The sequence below is a fragment of the Stenella coeruleoalba genome (genome assembly GCF_951394435.1).
Source record: "Stenella coeruleoalba genome assembly, chromosome: 21".
Taxonomy (NCBI): domain Eukaryota; kingdom Metazoa; phylum Chordata; class Mammalia; order Artiodactyla; family Delphinidae; genus Stenella; species Stenella coeruleoalba.
The window spans coordinates 2,372,090-2,396,815 of NC_137167.1; the positions used below are offsets into that span (position 1 = coordinate 2,372,090).

The 24,726-nt window shown below is 47.8% G+C and overlaps 1 protein-coding gene across 3 annotated transcripts in view; it reads left to right on the forward strand.

Annotated features, from left to right (window-relative positions):
• SH2D4A (SH2 domain containing 4A) overlaps nucleotides 1–24,726 on the forward strand; it is a 75,807-nt gene that overhangs the window by 761 nt on the left and 50,320 nt on the right. For 2 of the 3 annotated variants that reach the window (XM_079909138.1, XM_079909139.1), the window contains exons 2-4: nucleotides 3,969–4,343; nucleotides 19,254–19,413; nucleotides 20,678–20,849. In XM_079909138.1, the coding sequence (XP_079765264.1) occupies nucleotides 4,163–4,343; nucleotides 19,254–19,413; nucleotides 20,678–20,849 (513 nt within the window). In that variant the 5' untranslated portion in view covers nucleotides 3,969–4,162. Of the gene's footprint in view, nucleotides 1–1,944; nucleotides 4,344–19,253; nucleotides 19,414–20,677; nucleotides 20,850–24,726 lie in introns of those variants that run through there. The other variant, XM_079909140.1, reaches the window with a different exon arrangement.

The following is a 24,726-nucleotide window of genomic DNA, read 5'->3' on the forward strand; positions in this document are numbered from 1 at the left end:
CGGGCCCGGACGGTGGCCGCAGGCGGCCCGGCGGTGACCTCCCCCCGCCCTCGGGTTCGCCGGGCGCCCCCGGGGTGGCGTTAGGGGCAGCGGCGAGTCACTGTTCAGGTTCGCTCAGAGTCGTCTTTCCCCCGCCAGAGTCACAGGAAGGAGGCAGGCGAGCTCCCCTCTTTCTAAACTTAGTCCCTGCTCGCCTCCTAAAGGGCTTTGTTTGACTGCCTGCTTAATAGAACGACTTGGATACAGGTTTTTTTTTTTTTTTTTTTTTTGAGTGAAGAAGTAAGTGGAAGGCGTATGCGGGCATAGATCTGGCATGAGTGGAGTTTCTGGGTAAATCCGTGTACAGTGATTTCAAATTTCTGAAGTGGGGTGTATATTTACAAAATTTACCAAATTGCTGTCACCCTTGGCAATTCATTTTATCCTCAAAGATAGCCCGTGTGCAGATAGATTAATAACATAAAGTTGAGTAAGATAACTGAAAGTCTGAAAACAGAGCTGGCTGTTTTAAAAGAATTAGAATTCAAACTATATTCTTACCATTAAAGTTATACCGTCCATATCACACTATTTTTATTATTGATTTGGCTGTATCTCTGGCATTTGGGGTAAGGTCTCAGAGTCATTAAAAATACAATTAAAAAAAAAATAGGACAGTGGCTCTGGAAAGTGTGAGAGCTAGGCCACATCTCTAGGCATCCTGAAAGACAACTGTGACCCATTAGAAATTTATTTTTGGAAAAAGTAGCAGATGTGGACTTGTTGCTTGTCATTTCTGTCTTTTAAGAAATGTGTTGTACAAGAAGAAAACCGAGTTAGCCGAGCTTTCCTTTTTACTGGATCTTGCATAAGTGGAAGCCTGCTGCCCTCAGTGTGTTAGACACGGAAAGTCATGCCCGTTTGAATCAGTAGCAGCACTGATTGTCCGGGATAAAGTGGGGAAACCCTGGTCAGCTAATTTCCTCATTTCTACTTCCTCTACCCCGGCTCCACTTGTCTCCGTAACTCCCCACTAGATTATATGGCCTAGACCTCAGATTACAAAGGGTCACAGTTCAGGCTCATTTCACGGTGAGGAAACTCCCTACAGGGAAGTGAAGTGACAACCCAGAGACACACAGCCCGCAAGGCAGAGCTGGCCGTCCCGTAAGTGGCCTGAGCTGTATTTGAGGAAGGCGTTCGTTCACACCACTGGGAGTCCACAGCCTCAGCGTGGCAGGCAGTGCATGTTATTCAGCAGCCTCGCCCCACATGAATGTTGTCAGCTGGGTCCCCAAGTTTTCTCTGAGGATAGAGGGAAGCCAGTGTCTTTCCCTTAAGGTCCATTAGTTATCTTTAATGCCAAAAAAACCCATGTTTTCTACAAAAGGCGAAACAGCACAAAATGGAAGCTGTGAGAGCTTGAACGTGTCATCCCCGAGGTGCAGAGCAGCCCTGCACCCCACTGCCCGCCCGTGCTGCTCCCAGGGACAGTGGGAGGGGGAGCCAGGAGACTGAGTGCCCGGTGAATGCCGTGGGCAGCATCGCCCACGCCTGGGCCGGCATGGCGGGCATTTCCCGCTGTCCTTCCTGGGGTGGGGGCTTTTCAATACCTGGCCTCCCCTGAGCTCACCTGCAGTTGCAGGGGTGAGGCTTCTGCCCCTGAGAGGGACCCTGCTTCGTGTGCTTTTGGTTCGTTTCCGCTTTCGCGAGAACTTGCTGGTTTTCATTCTAAAACTTCACCAGTGGTACCGCATCCCGATGATGCTCTGATTCTGGGTTCACAGACTCTGCTGTATTGACTTGGAGCCAGACCGCCCGGCGTACGCCTTTCCATCTTCTATAAAATGGGGATAGTGAGGGACTGAACTCCAAGATTATGGCAAAGATTCATTAGTTACTGCATGTCAAGCGCTCAAGGTAGTGGCTGCGCGGCAGGTGTCAGCACTTGTGACCAGGAGCGCTCTGGGTGGGGAAGTGGGGGGGGGGGATTTGGCCCTTTCAGGGTTTTAGTTTTTAGGCTCAACCCACACTGTCCCTGTTGCTGGGAGTCACCCGATTCAAACTGGGAAACAGAGTGGAAGCCTCCAGCTTCACTGGGCTGCTTCCCTCCCCATGTTTAATTTCTGTGAAAGTCAACCCCTGCTCAAGGAACGTGCCAGCATAAGGACATTTACCGGAATGTCAAGGACTCTTTCCCTTTGGTTTCTTACCACTTGGTCTGGGAGCACCGGAGTCCAGTGAGCTGAGGACCTGCATTCTTCCTGCGGTTCTGACACCTACAGATAAGAGCTCAGCCTCAGGAAACCTCCCTTTAGTGTGGATTTAGTTGGCCCACCCCTGGAGAAGCTGTGAGACCCAAGAGTCAAGAAAGCATCACAGAACTTCAGTACTGTGGCCGTTACAGCCTTTGAAGATCACCTCAAAGCAAAATACAAAGCTAGCCAGGGAGCCGGGGGCGGGCATGGCTGACTGAGTTAAAGTCAGACAGTGCCTTTAATTAAAATTTTCTGTTAACGTTGTGTTCCATTTGAGTTTTGGTAGTTGAATGCGGCAGATTGTAGGATGCAGTTAACGGGAGCCGTGGTAGCCTCAGTAAAGGTCCCTGCTACACAATGACTCGTTAGTGAATCGAGCTATGTGTTGTGTATGCAAACCACTCTGGGTACCCTGGCTCTTGGGCTGTTGCTCATGCTTCTCTCGGAAGACTGGTGTAAATGGAGAAACATTCATGAGGAGTATGAAAAGGTGAAGCTGCAGGGGCCTCCCAGGGGTGAGAGGAGCATCACAGTCTGGCTGGAGAAGGACCAGGTGATGGAACTGGGAGAGCCATGGTGTGGCTAAGTGACTAGTCTGAGGTTTAAGAGCATTTGAACTTAGTTTGGAGAAAAAGATATTTGAGAGGGCGTGGCTAGGTGGTGGGATTATTGAGGCATTGTAAGCACAAAAGGATTCGTCAGTTTCTTAGACCATAGGTGATCCTGGAAAGTCGAAATAAGTAAGCTTTTTTTGTGTATCCTATTATACTGGAACCAAATAAACATCTTTTTTTTTTCAGAATGGAAATCTATACATTATTTCCTTCTGATTACAAAAATATGAAGGTTTGGTATATTTTTTTAAATAGACCAAATAGAAACATGTGAAGTAGAATGAAACCGCAGTGGGGTAAGCACCCCCATGAAACAACCTGTGTGCTTAGGTCCAAGGTTCCTTCCTCTGAGAAACTCTCTTACAGAGCCAGGACCCTTTGTGATGAGCCTGGTCACCTCCACTCCCCCAGTTTATCTGGTCTGTAAATTTAGATCCTATTAAATTAGGTTATCTGGAAGAGGTACACCTAAAACCTGGTGACCTTCCAAAATGTACATGAATGTTCTCTCCTGCACCTGCACAGTTTTCATGGTTCTAGTGTGTTGTCTGAACATTGTATTGTCCTTTTGTGAAGATGAAAGTACATAATTGTATTTATTTAGTGCTACTTTTAAGGAGAAATGGGAAAATGGCACTGTGGTCTAATGTTTATTTCTTCTTTTTCCTTCCTTGAGCATGGCTTAGGTTTGGTTTGGGTTTGGGTGGGTAATTCTGAGAAATCTCAAAAACGGTATTTCCTTTTGAAATAACTTCTTTTAATTTTTCCCTGTGCCTTTGTCTCTTTAACTCTGTTCTTAGCCATGGACGTAGTGGGTTGTTGGGCTCTGAGGTAATAGTATGTTTGCTTAGTTGGGAGAAGGCCAAACCTCTGTTCATTTTTTTGTTTCCCTGAGATTGACCTGTTAGGGTTTGTTTTGTTTTTTGATAAAGTATCTTTGGAAATTACAGGATACAGGTTACACAAACTCTTAACAAAGCTTGATTCAGCTTTCTTGTGAAATGAAAAGCAATACTGTATTTCCTCCAAGCTTTATTCCTAAGCCTGTCCTGGCCCCATGTCTGCACATTTTAACACTTTTTAACACGGCCTGCATTTTGCCTGTTGCTCTTTGCAGGTTCATGAGTGGCGTTTTGGACAGGATGCTTGGTGCCGGGAACCCAGAGCCAGTTTGTTGAATTACTGTCCCAGCCCCTCGAGTCTCGGGGAAGGTCTGCGGGTGCCTTCCAGGGCCAGCCCAGGTGAAGGCAGCCCTGGAAGCCATTTTCAAGAACTTTTGCCACAGGTGTAAAAGACTCCACCCTTGCAAAGATGCTGAAACAGATACTGTCGGAGATGTACATAGATCCTGATCTGCTGGCAGAGCTCAGCGAAGAACAGAAACAGATCCTGTTCTTCAAGATGAGGGAGGAGCAGGTCCGCCGATGGAAAGAAAGAGAAGCAGCAATGGAAAAACAGGAGTCCTTGCCAGTGAAACCCAGACCAAAGAAAGGTAAGCGGAGCCCGCCTTGCCTGGGAGCCTGCACGTGGGATGCCTCCCCGCTCTTTCCCACGTTTCACACCAGTCAGAAGCAAGCCAGGTGTGAGGTCTAATTTGGCAGGTGGACCCTCAGTGTTACTGAGATTTTAATGGTGCAGTTTATTGACTTGAAGTCTCCATGCTCGTGCATGTACACACACACACACACACACACACACACACACACACACACACACACACACATGCACGCACATGCCAATTACCCTGGAGTTGTGAGGCCAAAAGCAGATCTCTTACTCGAAATCAGGCTGATCTTAAGCTGCAGTAAAAAGTCACCCGTGGAGCTGGACCTGAGGGGAATTAAGGAAGAGTTCTATCCCCATATTGTCACAGACAACTAATATTCTGCTACCAGCATACAAAGTCTTTGTGTCAAAATCTTTGTAGCAGTGCTGTTTGCATTTCCTAGATTCTAAGAGATATTTCTTTGAGTTTTCTTTTTTAGGGAGATTCACTCTTAAAATGCAAATACTACTAACAGGAAAAACGTCATAATACTAATTTTTTAGTGTGAGATTATTTTTCAGATGTACTACGTCTTCCTGACTCAAGGAATCCCTGGTAACTTGAGAAGGCCTTTTGGGACCATGGGTGAGGAGGAATTCCTTGTACATCAGGATATACACACACAGATGTGGAAAAGCACACATTAACACCCCCCCCCCCACACACACACGCACATTCTGTTATGGATGAATACCTATTTTGTTTAAAAAAAGCACAGTTTTCGGCTTTAAATTGTCAAAGTGTGATGGGGAGCCTTTATTGAGTAATGGTCAATAGAAAGTTAATTGGTCTTAGTGATTTATTCCGTGTCACTTCTTGCTATCATTTTGAAATTGTTAAACTGGGCATAGTTCAGAAAACAAACCTGATGTCTTTACAGGAGATGGAGCCACATTTGTGCTCTGGGTGGGATCACCTCTGTAGGAGAGCATTACATTTTCTCTTAAAGGCAAAATGCTTGTAGGTTTTGCCTCTTTACTTTGTATTTACTTTTAAAGTTGCACTTGTTCATTTATCAGTGTTTATGAAATCCTATATTTGGGATGCTTTTTCTGTAATAAAATGTTATCATTTGGAAAAAAACAACACGGTTTTCAAGGTCACTTACAGAGAGGTATTCAAGATCAATCTCTCTTCATTTTTCATTAAGCCAGGAAAACTTAAATTTGATAAAACCATTCAGGGTTTCAAAGATTGAGAACATGAATCTAACTTGTATACACAGACTCAAAAAGGAAGTCAGTTTAGTGACCTTTACCTTGTACTGCCTTTCATTAAAACCTTTTTCCAATTAAGCCTTTATTTTTCTTTTAAATATTTATTTATTTGGCCGCGCCAGGTCTTCGTTGCTGCGTGCTGGATTTTCGTTGTGACATGCGGCATCTTTTAGAATTAAGCCTTTATAGTGATACGGAAACAAGTATGAGCATCTCATTTATTATTACTATCATCAATGGCAGCTATTTATTAAACACTTGTTTTGTCAGACACCACACAAAGCACTTTTACATACGTTATATGTCATCTTCACAATATTTCTGCAAAATAGGTATCAGTTGTCCTGTTTTACAGATGGAAAAACTTAGAATCAGAGAAGTTCAGTAATAAATGCAAGGTCACACCACCAGTTAGTGCCCAGATCTTCTGGGTTTCACAGTACCCTACACTCTCCAAATAGATACTTGTTTTTCCTTCTAGAGGTAACGTGTCCAAACTGAAGCATGAGCTTTTATCTTTCTGAACTGGCTCCTTCATTTCCTTGCACCCTTCAGTCAGAGTTTACCAGGTGTAACCAGGCCACTGGGCACCATGCTGGTTGTGAACATAACACACAGATGTGGTGCGTGACTCTGAAGCCTGGTGACAGCAGAAGGGCTCTTGCCCCTGGAATCGTTGGCCCAGGCTCTTTGAAACACTTTGGGCTTCTCATGTTTGCTGAATTGTTCTCCTCGTGCTGACTTAAGACAATAATTTCCGTTTCTTTGCTTAAGTTCTTCCTTTGCAGGGTTTGAATCTACCTCTTCAAAAACCTATGTTACTTTATAAGTTAAGTGATCATAAAAAATGTATGTTGATTTACACAGTGGAATAGGTGTATATCAACATACTTTTTTAATGATCACTTAACTAATCTAAAAAATACAACAAACTAGTGAATATAACAAAAGAAGCAGATTCACAGACGTAGAGCACAAGCTAGTGGTTACCGGTTGCGGGGAGAGGCAACGTAGGGGAGGGGGAGTGGGAGGTACAAACTACTGGGGGTAAGACAGGCTACAAGGGTGTAGTGTGCAACACGGGGAATAGAGCCAATATTTTGTAATAACTGTAGATGGAGTGTAACCTTTAAAATTGTTTAAAAATTTTAAAAAGTAAATTAAAATCAGAAAAGAATCAAAAGAAAAAGGTGAAATTAATTTTAATATATTTATTTTACCCAAGATGCCCAAAATATGATCATATCAATATATAATGCATATAAAAGTATTAATGTGGTATTTTGCATTAATTTTCCTCCTACCAAGTCTCTGGTCATTTACCTGTCTAGCACACCTAAGCCCAGAGCAGCCTCATTTCGTGTGCTCAGTAGTGACCTGTGGCCAGCGGCTACCAGACTGGACCCTGCAGCTTCTGCCCTCTCGTTACGCCCCAGCAGGCAGACGAGGTCCAGAATTCTGTCCCTCTCTAACAATCATATTTTCACGCTACATTTCGAAATGATTTTCTGATCTATTACTGAGTTAAATCCATACTTCTGATTGTTTTTTAGCCTCTCCTACTTTGGCCTGAGGATTACTGTAAGGTGGACAGGTTCCTGGGATACACAATATGCTAGTTATCACTAAAAGTCTAGTGATGCTTTTTGAAAACTCACCACAGTAGGCTATACAGAGAAAAAAATGACCGGATGACAGCGAAAGAACTGCTAAGTGGTGAGCTAGAATGGTAAAGGAATGGGGTGGACATAGATATATTTATGAGCCAAGAAAAGGACAAGCTCAAAGCCACAGCCCAGCTATGAACCACTAAGGAAAAGTAGCACTTAAGTCATCCAGACCGTCGAGGAGGAACACATGCTGAGGGCTCGACAAGCAGCAGCTGGGGCCTCGTTCAGCCTGGGGAGCCTCAGCCATGACAACACGGCCTTGACTCTCTGTGGCTTGATCACCGAAGACAGAGCAAGATGAGACACAGAGGAGGCCTGTCTTTATAGGGGAAGTGGAGAAAGACTCTCAGAACTTTTCCTTTTCTGTAGTCAAAGAGGAACCACTGTGGTGCAAAACGTATTGTTCCAAGTGTTAAATTTAAGGGAGTAATGAACTTCTGTTGTGAAAAACTGATAGAACTAGTCTCATAGCATTGTGGTCAGAAAAGATGCTTGATATGTTTTCAGTTTTCATAAATTTACCGAGACTTGTTTTGTGGCTTAGCACAAGATCTATCCTGCAAACCGTTCCATGAGCACTTGCAAAGAATGTGTATTCTGCTGCTTTTGGATGGAAAGCCCTCTGTATGTTCATTAAGCCTGTTTGGTCTAATGTGTCATTTAAGGCCCGTGTTTCCTTATTGATTTTCTGTCTGGCTGATCTGTCCATTGCTGTAAGTGGTGTGTTAAAGTCCTGTACTATTATTGCATTACTGTCAATTTCTCCTTTGTTAATATTTGCCTTATATTTTGAGATGCTCATACGTTGGGTGCATATACAACTGTAACAATGTTACAATTGTTATATTTTCTTCCTGGACTGATCCCTTGCTCAGTATGTAGTGTCCTTCTTTGTCTCTTATAACAGTCTTTATTTTATTTTATTTTATTTTTTAATTTTTTTTTTTACGGTACGCGGGCCTCTCACTGTTGTGGCCTCTCCTGTTGCAGAGCACAGGCTCTGGACGCGCAGGCTCAGCAGCCATGGTTCATGGGCCCAGCCACTCCGCAGCATGTGGGATCCTCCCAGACCGGGGCACGAACCCGCATCCCCTGCATCGGCAGGCCGACTCTCAACCACTGTGCCACCAGGGAAGCCCAACAGTCTTTATTTTAAAGTCTATTTTATCTGATATAAATATTGCTACTCTGGCTTTTGTTTTGTTTTGTTTTCCATTGGCATGGAATACCTTTTTCCATCCCCTCACTTTCAGTCTGTATGTGTCTCTAGATCTGAAGTGAGTCTCTTGTAGGCAGCATATATACGGGTCTTGATCTACATCCATTCAGCCAGCCTACGTCTTTTGGTTGAAGCATTTAGTCCATCATTTACAGTTAAGGTAATTATCAATATGTGTGTTCTTATTGCCATTTTGTTAATGTTTTGGATTCTTTCTTTTAGGTCTTCCCCCTCACCCTTTCTTCTTTTGTTCTCTTCTCATGATTTGATGACTGTCTTTGTGTTATGTTTGGATTGTTTTTTTCTTTTTCATGTGTATATCTATTATACATTTTTGGTTTGCTGTTACCAGGAGGCTTTTGTATAGCAGCCTATATATATATATATATATATATATATATATATATATATATGTGATTGTTTTAAGTTGCTGATCTCTTAATTTCAAATGCATTTTAAAAACCCTGCTTGTGTACTTTCCTCCCCCACAATTACTATTTTTGATATCATATTTTACATCTAATTGTTTTGTGTACCCCTTAACTGGTTATTGTGGATATAGATGATTTTACTACTTTTGTCTTTTAACCTCCTTGCTAGCTTTGTGTGTGGATGATCTCCTACCTTTACTGTATGTTTGCCTTTTTCATTTTGTAATTTTCTTGTTTCTAGTTGTGGCCTTTTTCACCTAGAGGAGTTCCTTTAACATTTGTTGTAAAACTGCTTTCATGGTGCTGAATTCTTTTAGCTCTTGCTTGTCTGTAAATCTTTTGATATCTCCATCGAATCTGAACGAGAGCTTTGCTGGGTAGAGTATTCTTGGTTGTAGGTTTTTCCCTTTCATCACTTTAAATATATTGTGCCACTCCCTTCTGACCTGCAGAAAAATCAGCTGATAGTCTTATGGGACTTCCCTTGTATGTTATTTGTTGCTTTTCCCTTGCTGCTTTTAATATTCTGTATCTTTAATTTTTGTCATTTTAATTACAGTGTGTCTTGGTATGTTCCTCTTTGGGTTCGTCCTGTGTGGGACTCTCTGTGCTTCCTGGACTTGGGTGACTATTTCCTTTCCCAGGTTAGGGAAGTTTTCAGTTATTATGTCTTCAAATATTTTCTCAGACTCTTTCCCTCTCTCTTCTCCTTCTGGGCCCCTATAATGAGAATGTTAGTGCATTTGATGTTGTCCTAGAGGTCTCTTAAACTGTCCTCATTTCTTTTCATTCTTTTTTCTTTTTTCCTGTTCAGCAGCAGTGATTTCTGCTACTCTGTCTTCCAACTCACTGATCCATTCTTCTGTATCATTTAGTCTACTATTGATTCCTTCTAGTGTATTTTTCATTTCAGTTATTGTATTCTTCTCTGTTTGGTTGTTCTTTATATTTTCTAACTCTTTTGTTAAAAAATTCGAACTTCTTGCTCTGTGCATCCAGTTTCCTCCAGAGATCTTTGATCGTCTGTACGAGCACTACCCTGAACTCTTTCTTGGGTAGATTGCCTACCTCCACTTCACTTAGTTCTTCTTCTGAGGTTTTATCTTGTTCCTTCATCTGGAACATGTTCCTATGCTGCCTCATTTTGTCTAAGTTGTTATTTGTATTTTTATGTATGTGGTAGGTTAGTTATGTTTCTTGGCCTTGGAAAAGTGGCCTTCTGTAGGAGATGTCCTGTGTGTCCCAGCAGCGCACTCCCAACCTGGTCACTCAAGGTATAGGCTCTAGGGGTGCCCCCTAAGAGGACTGTGTCGGCCCTTCTGTCATAGGGGCTGAGTGTGCGGGCCATCAGGGGGGCTTGATTGGTCCCCAGCCTGGTTGGTTCTCAGGCCCTGCCTTGTGTGGATGCTGCCGGCTGCTGTGTAGATGGATCTGGCCATGAGGTGACTGGTTGAGGAATCCTAGGGGGCCCTGGGGCTAGTGCTGGCTCACTGGTGAGTGGAATCAGGGTACCAAAGACTCCAGGGATGTTGTGCACCCACTGACAGGTGAACGTAGGTCCTGGCGCTAGTGCTGGACTGCTGGCAGGCAGAGCCAGGTCCTGGAGTCTGGCTGCAGGGCCCAGGGATCCCAGAACTCATTTCAAATCATTGGTGGTTGGGGAGCCAGTTGCTGGCACAGTTGGGTCTGGGGTCTGGGGTGTCCTGAAGCTTGTGCTGGCCTGCTAGTGGGCAGGGCCAGGTCCCAGCTGGTCCCACAGTAGGGTCTGGTGAGCTGTGGGTGGGCTGGATCTGCAGGCTGTGGGATCATAGTTTTGTTGCTTCTGGTGTCTGCCTCCTGGCCAATGAGTCTGGTCTAGAGACTAGTGCCTGCTTCCTGGAGCGAAGGGTCAGTGCCTGCCCACTGGTGTGTGGAGTTAGGTCTTGGCCCTCTGGTGGGCAGGGCCAAGTCTAGAGGTGTGTCTAGAGTCAGCTGTGGGCTCAGGAAGTCTTTAGGCAGCCTGCTTATGGGTGGGGCTATGTCCCCATCCAGTTGGTTGTTTGGCCTGAGGCATCCTAGCAGTGCTGCCTACAGGCTGTTGGGTGGGACCAGATCTTGGCGCTCACGAGCCAAGATGGCAGCCACCAATAGCAATGTTCTCGCAATAGAATGTTCCCAGATATGTCCGCCACCAGTATTTATGGGCCCAGGGTGATCCGTAGCCACCCCCACCTCTCTGGGAGACTCTGCAAGACCAACACGTAGGTCTGGCCCAGGCTCTTATCAAATTACTGCTTTTTGCCCTGGGTCCTGGTGCATGTGAGATTTTGTGTGTGCCCTTTAAGAGTGAAGTCTCTCTTTCCCCCACTCCTGTGGGGCTCCCGAAATTAAGCCCTGCTGGCCTTTAAAAGTCAAATGCTCTGGGGATCATCTTCCTCGTGTAGGAACTCTGGGCTGGGGAGGCTGACAGGGGCTCAGCATGTTCACTCCTGTGGGAGAACCTCTGCAGTACAATTATTCTCCAGCCTATGGGTCACCCACCTGGCGTACATGTCTCGTGACTCCTTCTTTATGTCTTTAGTTGTAGAATATCTTTTCTTGAAGGTTCTGGTCTTTTTCATCGATGGTTGTTCTGCAGATAGTTGTGATGTTGGTGTGCTTGTGAGAGGGGGTGAGCTCAGGGTCTTTCTACTCCATCATCTTGGGCAAACTCCTCTTTTGATTTTTTTAGTTGGGCTACTAGAAAATGTATAATGACAGGCAGAGCGCCCACTGGACAGCACTGCTCTAGACAGTAAACATGGCACCAGCCAGCACTGATTGAGCTGAAGGCATGTCAGACCCTGAACTCTGTGATTAAATATATCATCTCATTAAATAGTCACAGCCAAGCCTGGAGCTGAGTTACCGTTCACCTTTTACAGGTGAGGAAAATGAGGCTGAGGGACCTTAATAACTTGCCCGGGGCAGCAGCTAGTAAGTGGCCCTGAGTCTGACTCTCCCGGAGCCAATGCTGTCAACAAACATTCCACCCATTCAGCTTACCTGGAGCTTTGTAACAGTTCCTGTTGTCTAGGTGCCCTGCTCGCGTCTGAACACATGCTTGCATCGGCATCCTGCCGTGGAGCATTTATTCTGTAAGATTCTCTCTGGTAACACACACAAAGGAGGCTGCCTAGCAATGGACCTCTCTCCAGCTGGCAGAAGCCTCACGCAGGAGGCTGGGCTCTGGGCACCGTGTGTGGTGCCCGAGAGGCTCCACGTGTGCCCCTGAAACAGACTCGGGCTTGTGAAATTTCATTTGTGGATTCTCAGGCAAGTTCCTTTATGCAAAATCTTCCCTTTTTCATGAAATCATGATAAAGCCTTGCTTTGTGCCACCTGCCGTGTCTACTTCCTCCCCTCCCTTCCCTTCATTCCTGACCCAGCACGGTGACCTCTGCTGCTAGAGTCAGTTCTTACCTCAGTCGATTCCTCAGCTGCGTCTGACCCTGTGAGCTGCCTCTCAGAGTCTCTTGTTGGTGTCATGGTCACTTGCTGTCTCCATGACGGCTTCTTTTTTCGTCTCTGCCTGACCCTGAATACCCGTGTTCCCCAGGGGAGTCTCACTCTACACCGGTGGTTGGTAACCTTGAGGTGGGATTGAGGGGCCCATAGACTCCATGGAAAACTTATGAAAAGCTTGGACCAGGAAAATGCACACAGAGGACGTTTCGTGTAGTTTCCCAATGCTCACAGACTCCCTGAGGCTCAGTCACAGACTCAGAGACTAGGTTAAGGTTAGGGTCCCTGTATTCTCTCCCTGGGGCATCTCTTCTGCTCTTTATGCCAGACTCTCACACCCGCATTTCAAAGCCAGACCTTTCACCTGAGCTTTGGTTTCCATGTCAGTTACCCAATGAGCATCTCCGCTCAGAAGACCCTTAGGCCCTACAAACTTGATGCAAAACCAAGTTAATCAGCATCACCACATTTCTCCCCACCCCCAGGCCTGGTCCTGCCTCTCAATCTCCACCATGATCTGTGGCCCTGAGTCACCAAAGCCAGAAACCCGGGAGTCCCCTGGTTGCTCCTGACCTCACTGCATCCCACCTGCTCCATCCCAGGGAGGTTTTCCCCACCAACCTGCTTGTCTGTTAGTGTGTGCCAGCCAGAAGCCTTGTATTTATGTGTTTCATTTAATCCTCGCAAGAATCCAGGGAGGTGAACGTTGCCCCCCTTATTCTTACAAATAAGGAAACAAACTTGGAGAAAGTAACTTGTGTGGGTCACCGGTGGAGTCAGAGTTTGAACTCAGGTCCAGATCTACTCCAGGTCTGTTCTGAGCCACTGGTCCCAGCCCTGTCTGTGCCCCTCACTCTGGGCTGCATAGTGTAACGGACTTGGTGTCTTACGCGTTGAGAACCGGATGCAGATGCTCACTGGCTGCCCTTCCCTTTCACCTCCACGAGCTGTGGACTCAGCGGGCCTCCCTCCTGGCTCACCTTCTCACTTGTCTGTGCCACCACCTGCTTCCCTGGACCATGGTGCCATGCACATTCTCCAACTTCCTTCCTGTCCTTTTGTCTCTATAGTAAGCATAAATATTTTTGAAGTTTTCAAGGATGGACCTGTGTTAGTAACTGCAGGATTCTTACCAGGTTAACTTCAGGAAGTGCCTGTAGGACTGGGCCTTGTCCTTCACTAAATGCACGTGAGGCTGGAGCTGTCCAGCTCTGCAGGGCCGTGAGGGCACATGCCAGTGACCCCACACCCAGCTTGCTCAGCAGAGCCCTGCACGTTCTCCATTTCCTGCCATTCCTGTTGGTGGGTTTCCTTTCTTGCTTTCAAAAGTATTTCCGTTTGGACAATGCGTCAGAGGTGGCTCGAAACACAGCTTTTACCATCTCACAGCCGAGTTTTGAATTCTGGTTCCAGTTTCACCACCTCTGTGATCTTGGGCAAGTTACCCTCCCTAAGCCTCAATTTCCTTGTGGTCAAGTAGGGTTAGTAACAGCCTCAGTGGTGCTCTAAGTATTTCAAGGCAGGCCTGGCACGGGCATCAGTCAGAAGGGACATGACCATAGCACCCGAGTCCCGGAGGCCCCCCCCCGGCCAGGCATTCATTCACCTTTTGGTTTCTGGGTTGGAGGTGGGTGACCTAGAGGAGCGGCCAGAGTGGTGGGAGAGTCCTGGGATGTTGTGAGTTCAGGGAGCATATGGACACGGCAGCCTGGGGTTGGTAGGAGCCCTGCTTCCGTCAGCCCTGGTGTAGTTCATGCATGATGCGTTAGGGGCCCTGGTTCTGTTGCTCTTCTGGCTTCTGTTCTCCAAGTCCGTGGTCTTCTCTCAGTGGGGGTAGAGCATGCAATTCTCCCTCTCTCCATCCCTCTCCCTCTCGTGCGCACCTGCTACTGCGCTCGTCCCTCCAAGTGGATCAGTCGGAGCGGAGACCAGATGCTGACTCTGAGGCACAGTCATAGCTCCGGGGGTCGCGTTGACCTCAGTGGAGGAGGCGACCCCGCTGACACCTCCGGGCACTGCCTCCTGCCCCCTGCGGGCCCGACACGCACTGCATGAGCGGCGTCACCCTCCCCCGTCAGAGCGGAATGGGCCTGGCCGTGGCCTTGCCAGGGACGTGCGTGACCCGTCACTGTTTTTGTGTGACATTCTACAGCACTGCCTCTTGAGTCCCTAAGAGCAAACTTGAGAGCACTGTAGCATAGAAACGTGAGTCAAAGACTGGGAAACAAACTCATAATTCAGTGGAGGCGCTGTAACAGGTCCCTCTCTCACTGTCCTCTGAGTTGAAGTCAGCAGGAGGCCCAGGACACCTGGAGAGCATTAAGTCAGGACGAGTTGCAGTGCCTGCCCTGTTAACACCCCTCATGCTTGTACCTTTACCTTAAGGAGGCACACTGGGAACTGAACGTGGTTCCGTGCAGCCAGGTTTCAACTCTAAGCAGCTGAGCTTTTCTCTCTCCTCAAAAGCACCCTCTTTCCCTGCTCTCTCCTGTCCCTGTGTCCCCATCCCCGGCCTGGTCCCTGGCGTCCATACTCCTTCCCCTCCCAGCAACCCAAAGGAAGTGTCCACGTTCCCCTGAGCTCCTGGACTGCTCTGTCCTGCCCGCGGGCACAGCGGGTTGTGGCAGGAGCTCAGTGATGCCTGCTGAGCCCGGCCGAACCCTCTTTGCTCCTCCCCTAGTAACTTGTGCCCAGTCCTTTGTGCCCCGTGCAGCCTGCCCCGTCTGTCTGAAGTGACCGTCTCTGAGGTCGGAACCTCTCCTCTCCTGGAGGCAAGGCATCCTCCCCACTCTCCTTCCAGTTATTTAGGAGTCAGAATTCCCTCTCCCTCTTTTTCCTTTTGAATCAGGACTCTCCTTCCCCTGTCTTTTCTTCTGTGTCCTGACGAAGCACATGCTTTTCCGAGGGTCTCTCCTGGGTTTCATTCTCTGGGCCAGCGGTGTCCACGATGGCATCTGTAAAGTAATCCCCACATTCACACTGTGCATCCTGACCTTACTCTAAACTTCAATTCCATGTTTCAGGTATGTGCTCAACCTTGCCATCTGGGTTTCTAGTAAAATTGAAAATAGTTTATTCTTCGTTTCCCAAAACGTTCACTACCTAACGCCTCAAACACATGTATTTTCTTGACGTCACTGTTTATCATCCCACGTTCTCAAACCTTCGGCCTCATCTTTGAGTCCTTCCTTGCCTCGGCCGCCCAGACGCCATCGCCCCATTGGAGGCTGTCTTCCCCTCGCGCAGGCCCGGCTGGCCTCACCCCTCTTCTCTCCACCCTTTGTCTCTTGCAACATCATTGTACACCCGCTGCACACCGCCTGGTCCAGGTCCTCCCTGCGTGCGGACGCGCTGCAGGGCTTCCTGGTCCTGGCACCACCTGCACAGTACTGTCCTGGACTCTTTTTATAATTGAAGTCGAGGTGGTTTACAATACTGCGTTAGTTTCAGGTGTACAGCATAGGGTTTGGTTTTGGGGTTTTTTGGCAGATTAGATGTGATTATAGATTATTATAAGATATTGAATATAATTATACATTAGGTATAATTATACAGTACAATAATTATACAGTGCTGTAGGTCCTTGTTTATTTATTTTATGTACCTGTTATGTGGTTTGTATCTGTTAATCCCATATTCCTAATTTATCCCTCTCCCCTTTAGTAACCATAAGTTTGTTTTCTATGTCTATGAGTCTGTTTCTGATATGGATTCATTTGTATTATTTTTAGATTCCACATATAAGCGATATTATATAGTATTTGTCTTTCTTTGTGTGACTTACTTCATTTAGTATAATATTCTCTAGGTCCATCCATGTTGCTGCAAATGGCAATATTTCATTCTTTTTTATGGCTGAGTAATATTCCAGTGTGTGCGCGCGCATGTGCGTGTGTGTGTGTGTGTGTGTGTGTGTGTGTGTGTATCACATCTTCTTAAGTCATTCATCTGTTGATGGACACTTGGGTTGTTTCCATGTCTTGGCTATTTTAAATCATGCTGCTATGAACATTGGGGTGCATGTATCTTTCTGACTTAGAGTTTTCTCCAGATATATGCCCAGGAGTGGGATTGCTGGATCATATGGTAGCTCTATATTTAGTTTTTTAAGGAACCTCCATGCTGTTCTCCATAGCAGATGCACCAATTTACATTCCCCCCAATAGTGTAAGAGGGTTCCCTTTTCTCCACACCCTCTTTTGCATTTATTATTTGTGGACTTTTTGATGATGGCCATTCTGACTGGTGTGATTTGATAGCTCATTGTGGTTGATTTGCATTTCTCTAATAGTTAGCGAAGTTGAGAATCTTTTCATGTGCCTGTTGACCATCTGTATGTCTTCTTTAGAAAAACATCTGTTTAGGTTTTCTGCTCCTTTTTTGATTGGTTTGTTTATTTTTTTGATATTGAGTTCTATGAGCTGTCTGTATATTTTGAATATTAACCCCTTGTTGTTTGTATCATTTGCAAATATTTTCTCCCATTCCATAGGTGGTTTTTTCATTTTGTTGATGGTTTCCTTTACTGTGCAAAAGCTTATACGTTTGGTTAGGTCCCATTTGTTTATTGTTTGCTTTTATTTCTTTTGCCTTGTGAGACTGACCTAATAAAACATTGGTACAATTTATGTCAGAGGAGGTTTTGCCTATGTTCTCTTCTAGGAGTTTTATGGTGTCATGTCTTACAGGTGTGGACTCTTGCTTGGTCACTCAGACCAAGAACATGGAGCTAATGCTTTTTGAACACTTGTCATGTGACAGGCCTGTGAGTTCAGACTCATTACCTCTGTTTTATCAAAGAGGGAACTCTGGCTCGGGGAAATATTGTGATATATACATGGTCACGTAAAGCGCTGGTAGAAGCCCTGGGATTTTAGCACCACTTTCTGGCTTTATGCAGCACAGGGCCTACATTTAAACCCTTCAGCCTGGTGTCTGGGACCTGTGCCAGGCGGCCACCTGCTCCCCCTGCACGAGCCTCAGCCCACGGCCAGGTTGCTTCTAAAGCCTCTCAGCTCTGACGGAGACCCTTGTTCCCCGTGGCCCCACGTTGATTCCCTTCTCTGATCTCGGTCATGCTGTTCCTTGTGTCCAGCACCAAACCCACCCCTATTCTCTGTCCAGATGCCATATCCATCCTCCCAAACTGAACACAAAGAACTTCTTATTTCTTCCCTGTCCTTCTGAAGCATCCTCCGTCCTCTGAATCCTCAATGGACTTAAATCTCTCGTGGTTACGGTGTATGTCCCCGGCCCTCCACACATCCCGCAGCACTTCAACACCCCTCCCCAGTTACTGCGACTTCTCTAGGTAACTAGTTGGTCAGCACCTGCCTCCCCCAGCTAGAAGGAGGGACTGGTCTGTCTTGTTTGTAAGTGTTCACGCGTGTCTACCTCAGGGCCTGGCACATAGCAGATATGCAGTGAAGTTCATTAAGTCAGTGACCTACCACCCTACTCTTTCTCTCCCAGGCTCTGGGTGACCTGCAGGAGGATGTTTCACCCCACATCTCCACAGCACCCAGCTCTGCATCCTGCCAGCATTAGGAACACAGTAGGATTTTGTGGAAGGAGCTACACAGAGGCCCTGCTAGCCCCCCTATCTTGGTACGAAGCAGAGGGCACCAGGCCGACACTCACTTTACGGGAATGATTCCCCCTCCCTGGGTTCAGGGAGCTGTGTGGGCCCCTTGGAGGACCCCAGTGTCTTCAGAGCAGAGACCCCTGTCAGGGCCGCTAAATCTGACACATCCTATCTAATTCCCTTCCTGCCCCAAAACCTCTGCCTCTTTACCTTCACTCTACTTCCTGTGGCATGGCCACGGCCCGGCCTGCATGCCAGCTGCTGCCCATGTCACACACTCAACACCACTGGCTAGTGTGGGTCCTCAGGCCCAGGCATCTTGACCAGCCGTGGACCATGATAGCCCTGGTGAGTCCCCTCTGGGGCCTTCAGGTTTAGGACTGCCCACCCCCTCTCCTGGGAATGGTCCACCGTCCCAGGTTTCAGGGAACATGACCTGTGTGGCCGCATCTGAGGAGCAGGAACTAGAGAGAATGTAACACAACCCCTGCTGGGAGCAGGCGCAAGTTCGGTTATTCAAGTAGCTTCCCCGCGTCTCACACTTCGGGCGTGTCATCTCTCATGGGCTGGCCCGAGTCTCTGAGCTGGCACGTCCGTCTGTCAACAGCACAGAGGGACGGTGGCGCCAGCCTCTCCCGTGAGTCCGTCACGTGTCGTGTGTCAGACCTGGGGACCTGCCTGCACGGCTGTCACCGCCTCCCCACAGCCATCCTCCTGAGTAGATGTTAGCATTCCCATTTTGCAGATAAGAAAATTGAGGCTTAGGGAGATCCCATTTTGCAGATAAGAAAATTGAGGCTTAGGGAGATTAAATAATTTGTCCAAGCCACACAGCTAAGTGGCAGGGCTAGGATTTAGACTAAAGCTGGTCTGACTCTCAAGTGCTGCCTTGTACTCAGCAATGAAACCTAGAAATGTAGTGGACACCCCAAGCCCTGGAGCAGCCGGGTTGCAGGGAGATTCTTAGGCTGTAGATGTTCTGGTGCCTGATGCTGCTTTGTTACCCTAAACATACTGCAGACAATGCCTGCTTTCTTCCCATCTTGCATCTTCACTTAGAAAAGGGGCACCACATTCATCATATTTTCAAACAAACGTACTGCAGCCCACTGCCGCCGCCCTGGGAATGCTGCTCATTCTGAGCAGGTTGGACGGGCTTTGCCTCATCTGATTTTCAGATACTTTAATGATGGAAAACATCCTAACCCATGGCTAAAGACACTTGTTCATCCAAATTCTGTTTTGCCTGCAGACAACGGCAAATCGGTTCATTGGAAACTGGGAGCCGACGAGGAAGTCTGGGTGTGGGTGATGGGTGAGCACCACCTCGATAAACCCTACGACACGCTCTGTGATGAGATCCGTGCCCAGAGGGCACGGCTGAAGTCGGGGCAGGAGGTGCGGGAGCTCAGGTATGAACCTGCAGGCCCGTGGGGGACTGGCCAGGCACCACACAACGGGGCTGCGAGGCCTCTCGCTCTCAGACCCTGTGGGGGGCCTGGTGGGACTTGAGGGCGCATGGTGACTCCCAGTTTCTGGAAATTTCCTTCAGACTTCTGGCGACTCCCTTCATTTTCACAGCGCCACCATGTCAGCCGTTTCGCTTTCCTGCTGGGGTGTGGAGGTGGTCCCCCGGTGACCCTGGGCTTCCCTAGCCTCGCGCTGGAACAGTGCAGCTGTGGGAGGGGTGAGGCACGGGGACCCCTCGGGCTTCAGGCTCCGGGGGTCCCGGAGGAAGTGGGCCCGAGGGTGCTTGTCTGTGCTGGGTGCTGGGAGCTTGCAGTTCAGGAGGAGAAACAGGCAGACACACAGGCTGTGGTGTGCACTGGGACTAAGGTCAGGCAGAGGGTTCCCCAAGCCCATCATCCTGATCCACGGTGGTGAACCTTGAAAGGTAAGTAGTTTTCCAGCTACAGAAGGTCAGGCAGGACAATGCAGGCAGAGGGGTCATCAAGACCGCTCGATGGGGCATGTATGGCGCTTTGGGTGATGGTGAGTCCTTCCGCCTGTTTGGGGTGCACAGGGGTGAGGGGGGCCGTGCTCTGAAGTGCCTGGAAGGCCAGGTTTAGGAGTTTGGACCTTATTCTGTGACAGTGAGGAGGTGGTGAATGAGGAAGCGACATAATCAACTGCAGAGACAGGAAGGTAGCTTGGGTGGGAGCAGTGAGGCAGGGGATGGGTCCCCTGGGCTGGGTGCCAGGGTGGCCTCTGCAAAGTGTTGGCAGCCCCGTGCAAGCGGGGAACTAGGAACAGACACGTGGGCCTCTCTTCCGTGCCGCGGTCCTGTGACTTCACAGCCGTAAGTGGGCACACGGAGAGAAAGGGACTCTTTGCTGCTGATGACACAAAGGCCGTGTGCCCTGGCTGTTTAGCTTCCGAGCCAGGAGCCGGGCAGACCCGGGTTTCAGTCCTGGCTGCTGTGTGGCCTCGGATGAGTGATACCATTATTTTGAGCCTCTTACAGCAAAGCAAGGATAACAGCGCCTTCCTCGCAGGGTTGTTATGAGGATTAAGTTAATGTCTTTAAATACCTAGCAAAGGGCTCAGCCTACCATCAGCGCTCAGTAAATGGTACCCATTACTGGTTTCCATGTAATTTGAATGCAGACCTCTACTTTGGGAAAGCTGTCTTTGTTAAAGACTGTTTTTGATAATTCCACATTTGTTTCTCTTCAGAAAAACTCAGTCCAGAGAATTCACCAGCAGCTTGAAACCAAAGTCACACTCCTCCGATGTGCGGGCACCAGGTGACCGGGAGCCTCGGAGCGTGTGTGAGAAGGCGGCAGAAGAGGGGGGACACGGGCCTGGCCGTGGGCCAGCTTCACCCCTAGAAGAGCAGAAAACGCCTGTGAGTCTTTCCTGCCTGTAAATGTGCGGAATTTCATGACGGGGGAGATGGAGGTATTGGCGTCACTGAGCGTCAGGATCCTAAACTGGCTTTTCTGGGACAAATCCCTCCCAGCTTGAAGGCCCTGCTGTTACTCCTTGTTGGGAGATTTGGGGGTTTGGCTCACCTGCCTTTTCACAAACAGTATAAGGCACCCTTTTCCATGGGAGAAGGTGTGAGGAAAGAACTCTAGATATAAAACTGCATTTTAAGACATTTCCGGGGTTATTTTTCCGTGTTATGTGCCTTCTTTAATGGCTCGGCAGACTCTTGAAGGGCCAGATGGTGGACCATGGAGCTCCTGGGCCCTGCGGCCTCTGTCGCAGGTGTGCACAGGTTGTGGCCACTTTACTCACCAGGATGGTTGGGGCCGGGTCTGGTGCTCGGGCTGCAGTTTGCTGGGCCTGCCTGTAACACGGGCACCTCCGGGACCTAGATATGTCCTAATGGGTCCCCCCTTTTGTTGAGGACAAAGCATCAGTGTCTCTTGGCTTCGTAGGTTCTGCCTGGGATTGTGGAACAGCTGTTGCCTCAACACAACAGCATTCTATACTCAGAACTAGGATGATTCTCTTAGGTCAGGTGGTTTAAAAAGCTCAAACGTAATTTGCGGCTTGGATTATGGTTTGGAAGAATAATGAAACTACATGGTGAAGTATTTCTTCTGCCAGTGATTTAATTACCCTGAGAACTAATGGGATTTGCAGCTGTGTGGCTTCCATTAGGTCTCCGGCTCTATGACGCTGTGTGTGCTCTCTACCTCTTGGAGGCTGTTAAGTGGGAGGTGTATTGAGGAGAAGATCCCAAGATTGATTGATTTACTCATGCAATGAACAAGTACCCATTATGTGCTAGGCTTGAGATGACAATTCAGGAGTGAAAATAAAATCACTGCTGTCATGAATTTCGTAGTTGGGAAAGCAGGGAAAGACTTCACATAAAATCTCATTTCAAACGATGGCTGTGCTCCAGGACTGGGGTATGTTTCTGTGCCTCTCTCACCCCAGGACGTGAGCACTACCGCGGCGTGCATAATGGCTTTGCCGGGGACTCAGAGCTGGAGGTGACCACAGAGGCTGCCTGGGGCTGGAGGTTCCAGCAAAGGGACAGTTGGGCAGGGCTGTGTGGCTGGAATGCAGAGGGAATGACAGAGTGAGGGGCTGGGCAAGGCCAGACAGGACAGGGTCTTGGGGGCGACTTACGTGTTCTGACCCTTTGTGCAGGAACAGCTGGAAATTGTCAGTGATTTTTGAGCAAGGGGCTGACCTAAGCAGATTCATATTTTGAAAGGAACTGACCGGGCATCCCAGTGGGCAGGGGAGTGAGGTTTCTAGCACAGCCCATGTTTCCAAGGTTGGATGCCTGGGGGTGTGGGTGTGTCATCAGCATAAACAGGAACGAACTGCTGGAGCAGTTGCTGGTTTTAAAGAAGATGAGTCTGGTTTAGAAACATCAGGGACTTCTCATGCTCCTCCAGGTGGAGATGTAAGTTGATTTTATACAAAAGAATAAAACACACACAATTTGACTTAGTGTTCACAGAGCTTTTCCTCATGGATTGAGTTCATTTTACAACACAATTCAAGTATGATTTCTTTTGTACAGATGAACAAACTAATGCCCAAAGAGAGATTGATTTGCCCCCCATATCTCAGAAAGTCCTCATTTTTGTATATCTACTTGAACTTCCACTCCCATCGTAACTTTGATGTACTTAAAACAGATTGTCTTCTCCAGATCTGCTCCTTGGACAAGAACTCTAGTGAGAAACCAAGGCAGGAGCTTTGGAAGTCACCCAGTGCATGTTTCCAAATGCAATCCAGGCTTGCGCTGTAAAGATTTCCGTGTTTCGGCCATAATTTGACCATAGTATCTAGAACGATATTGTCACGTCTTTAAAATTGCATTGCCTACACAAGGCCTAAAGTTTATTATAAAAGGAAAAATCATCAAGCCATTTTTATTGATGTTAGTGATCATAATGCTTATCTGAATAACCATGGGAGGATTTAAAGAGCCATCAGTTTTCCAGAATTATAAAAAGTATTCAAGGAAAATCAGCTATAGATTTACTAAAATAAAATGGTCTTGTTGGACTTGTAATGAATTTCCACATGACAGATCATCACCAGAAAATGTGCCCCATATGCTCAGAAAGTTCTCCAGACCTGAATCTGAAAGCACTCCTTACTAGTCTGATCTAAAATCTCTGAAGGGTTATGAAGAAGAGATAAAAGTTAAATTCAACCCAAATGTTGATGTGCCTTCAGCACCGTGGAAGCTCTTGTGTAAGAGTCAGTCACTCATAGGAGGTGGTGCTTCTTAGTTAATGATTTAACTGGGGTATAAGAGTGGACTGGGTTTCTGCATTTGTATCAGCCAGTGTCTTTTCAGCTCTGCTCTGATTATCTTGTGAATGGAGGAGAACATGTAGTCAGGGACCCCTTTGGGCCTGTGTAGGACTTGGGGGCCAATCCCACAGTTAATTCCTTCATTATCCTCCCTCTTTACCCACTAATATTTTGAATAAGATGAAATCAGCTTAAAAGAATGCCAAAGCCAGCTTCAAGAGGAGAAAACAGCACATCCTAAGAGCATAGCCAGGAGCCTGGGATATTCTTTGGTGAAAAGGCAGATTTGCTTTCATGTGGGTAACTGGGGTGATCACAGCGAGGGGGAGGAATTTGACACTTCACGTGCATGCATCCCTGGACAGTTGCCAAATGACTTAGATGCACTGTCTCACTCCATCCTCACAGCAGCTGTCGGAGACGTGAAACAGGGTGTGTTCTCCGAGGGGAGGAAGAGAGCAGTGGCTTGTGCAGAGCCTGTGTTAGAGGCAGAGCTGGGCCATCTCGTCTGCCCCGGGGAAGCTATCATGGCTGCATCGTCACCATCACACTGCTGGCAAGAGAGGTTTTGCTTTTGTGCCCCCAAAGCAGGAGTGCTTTAGACCCAGATGTTGTTGGCTTTCAAATTAAACAGTAGACTTTTTTCTGTAAGAAAACACGGAGAAAGAGAAAGAGGAGAGTGGAGAAACAGACGCAATGAGATCTAACTGCCTGGACACCTGCCAGAGCGGATCCACGGCAGCGTCCCCAGAGCTCGCAGTGTGGCCCTGCTGCTGCCTCGGCCAGATTCTCAGAGTTGCGTTTGCACTGCGCGTGGCAGCACTGAGTCTGTGAGGCAGGGTTTCTCACGTGGGCGAGCGGACAAACCTCAGAACCTTTTAGAGCCTCTGTCTTCTCACCTGTAAAAACTGGGAATTAAAAATACCTGCCTTGTTTTAGCTCATGGTTTATTTTGTAAAAATTACATGACATAATATATTTGGAAACTCTTGGAAAACTGCAAATCCCACTACAACTCCAAGGGGTTATTTTAACCAGAAACACGGGAAGCCTTGCCTGGTCTGCGTGACAGTGTCCTACACCCGGCCTGCCCTGCGTGCACCCTGCACGGTGAGGCCGACTGAGGTGAATCGGTCCTTCTGTGAGCTAAGGCTTGTCAGGGGCTCCATACGTGTAGTGATAGGTGTTACGGGGCCATAAGGGAGGCACCCGACTGGGTCTTGGTGTCTCAGGACTTGGGAGGAAGAAGGGACACTCCCTGGAAAGCACTGCACCCAGTGAGGCAGGACAGAGTCAAGTTCCTGGTGGGGAGGGCGGGGCTGGCCAGGGAGGGCGGAGCTGGCCGGGGGAAGCCTGGGGGCCAGCAGGGTGTCAGAGTGAAAGCATCTTGAGTGGGTCCAGGGAGGGAGCGGCCTGACCCAGGCCTGACCCTGACCCAGGAGGGGCTTGGCTGGGACGCGGGGAAGGCACTTTGGGAGGGTGTCTAG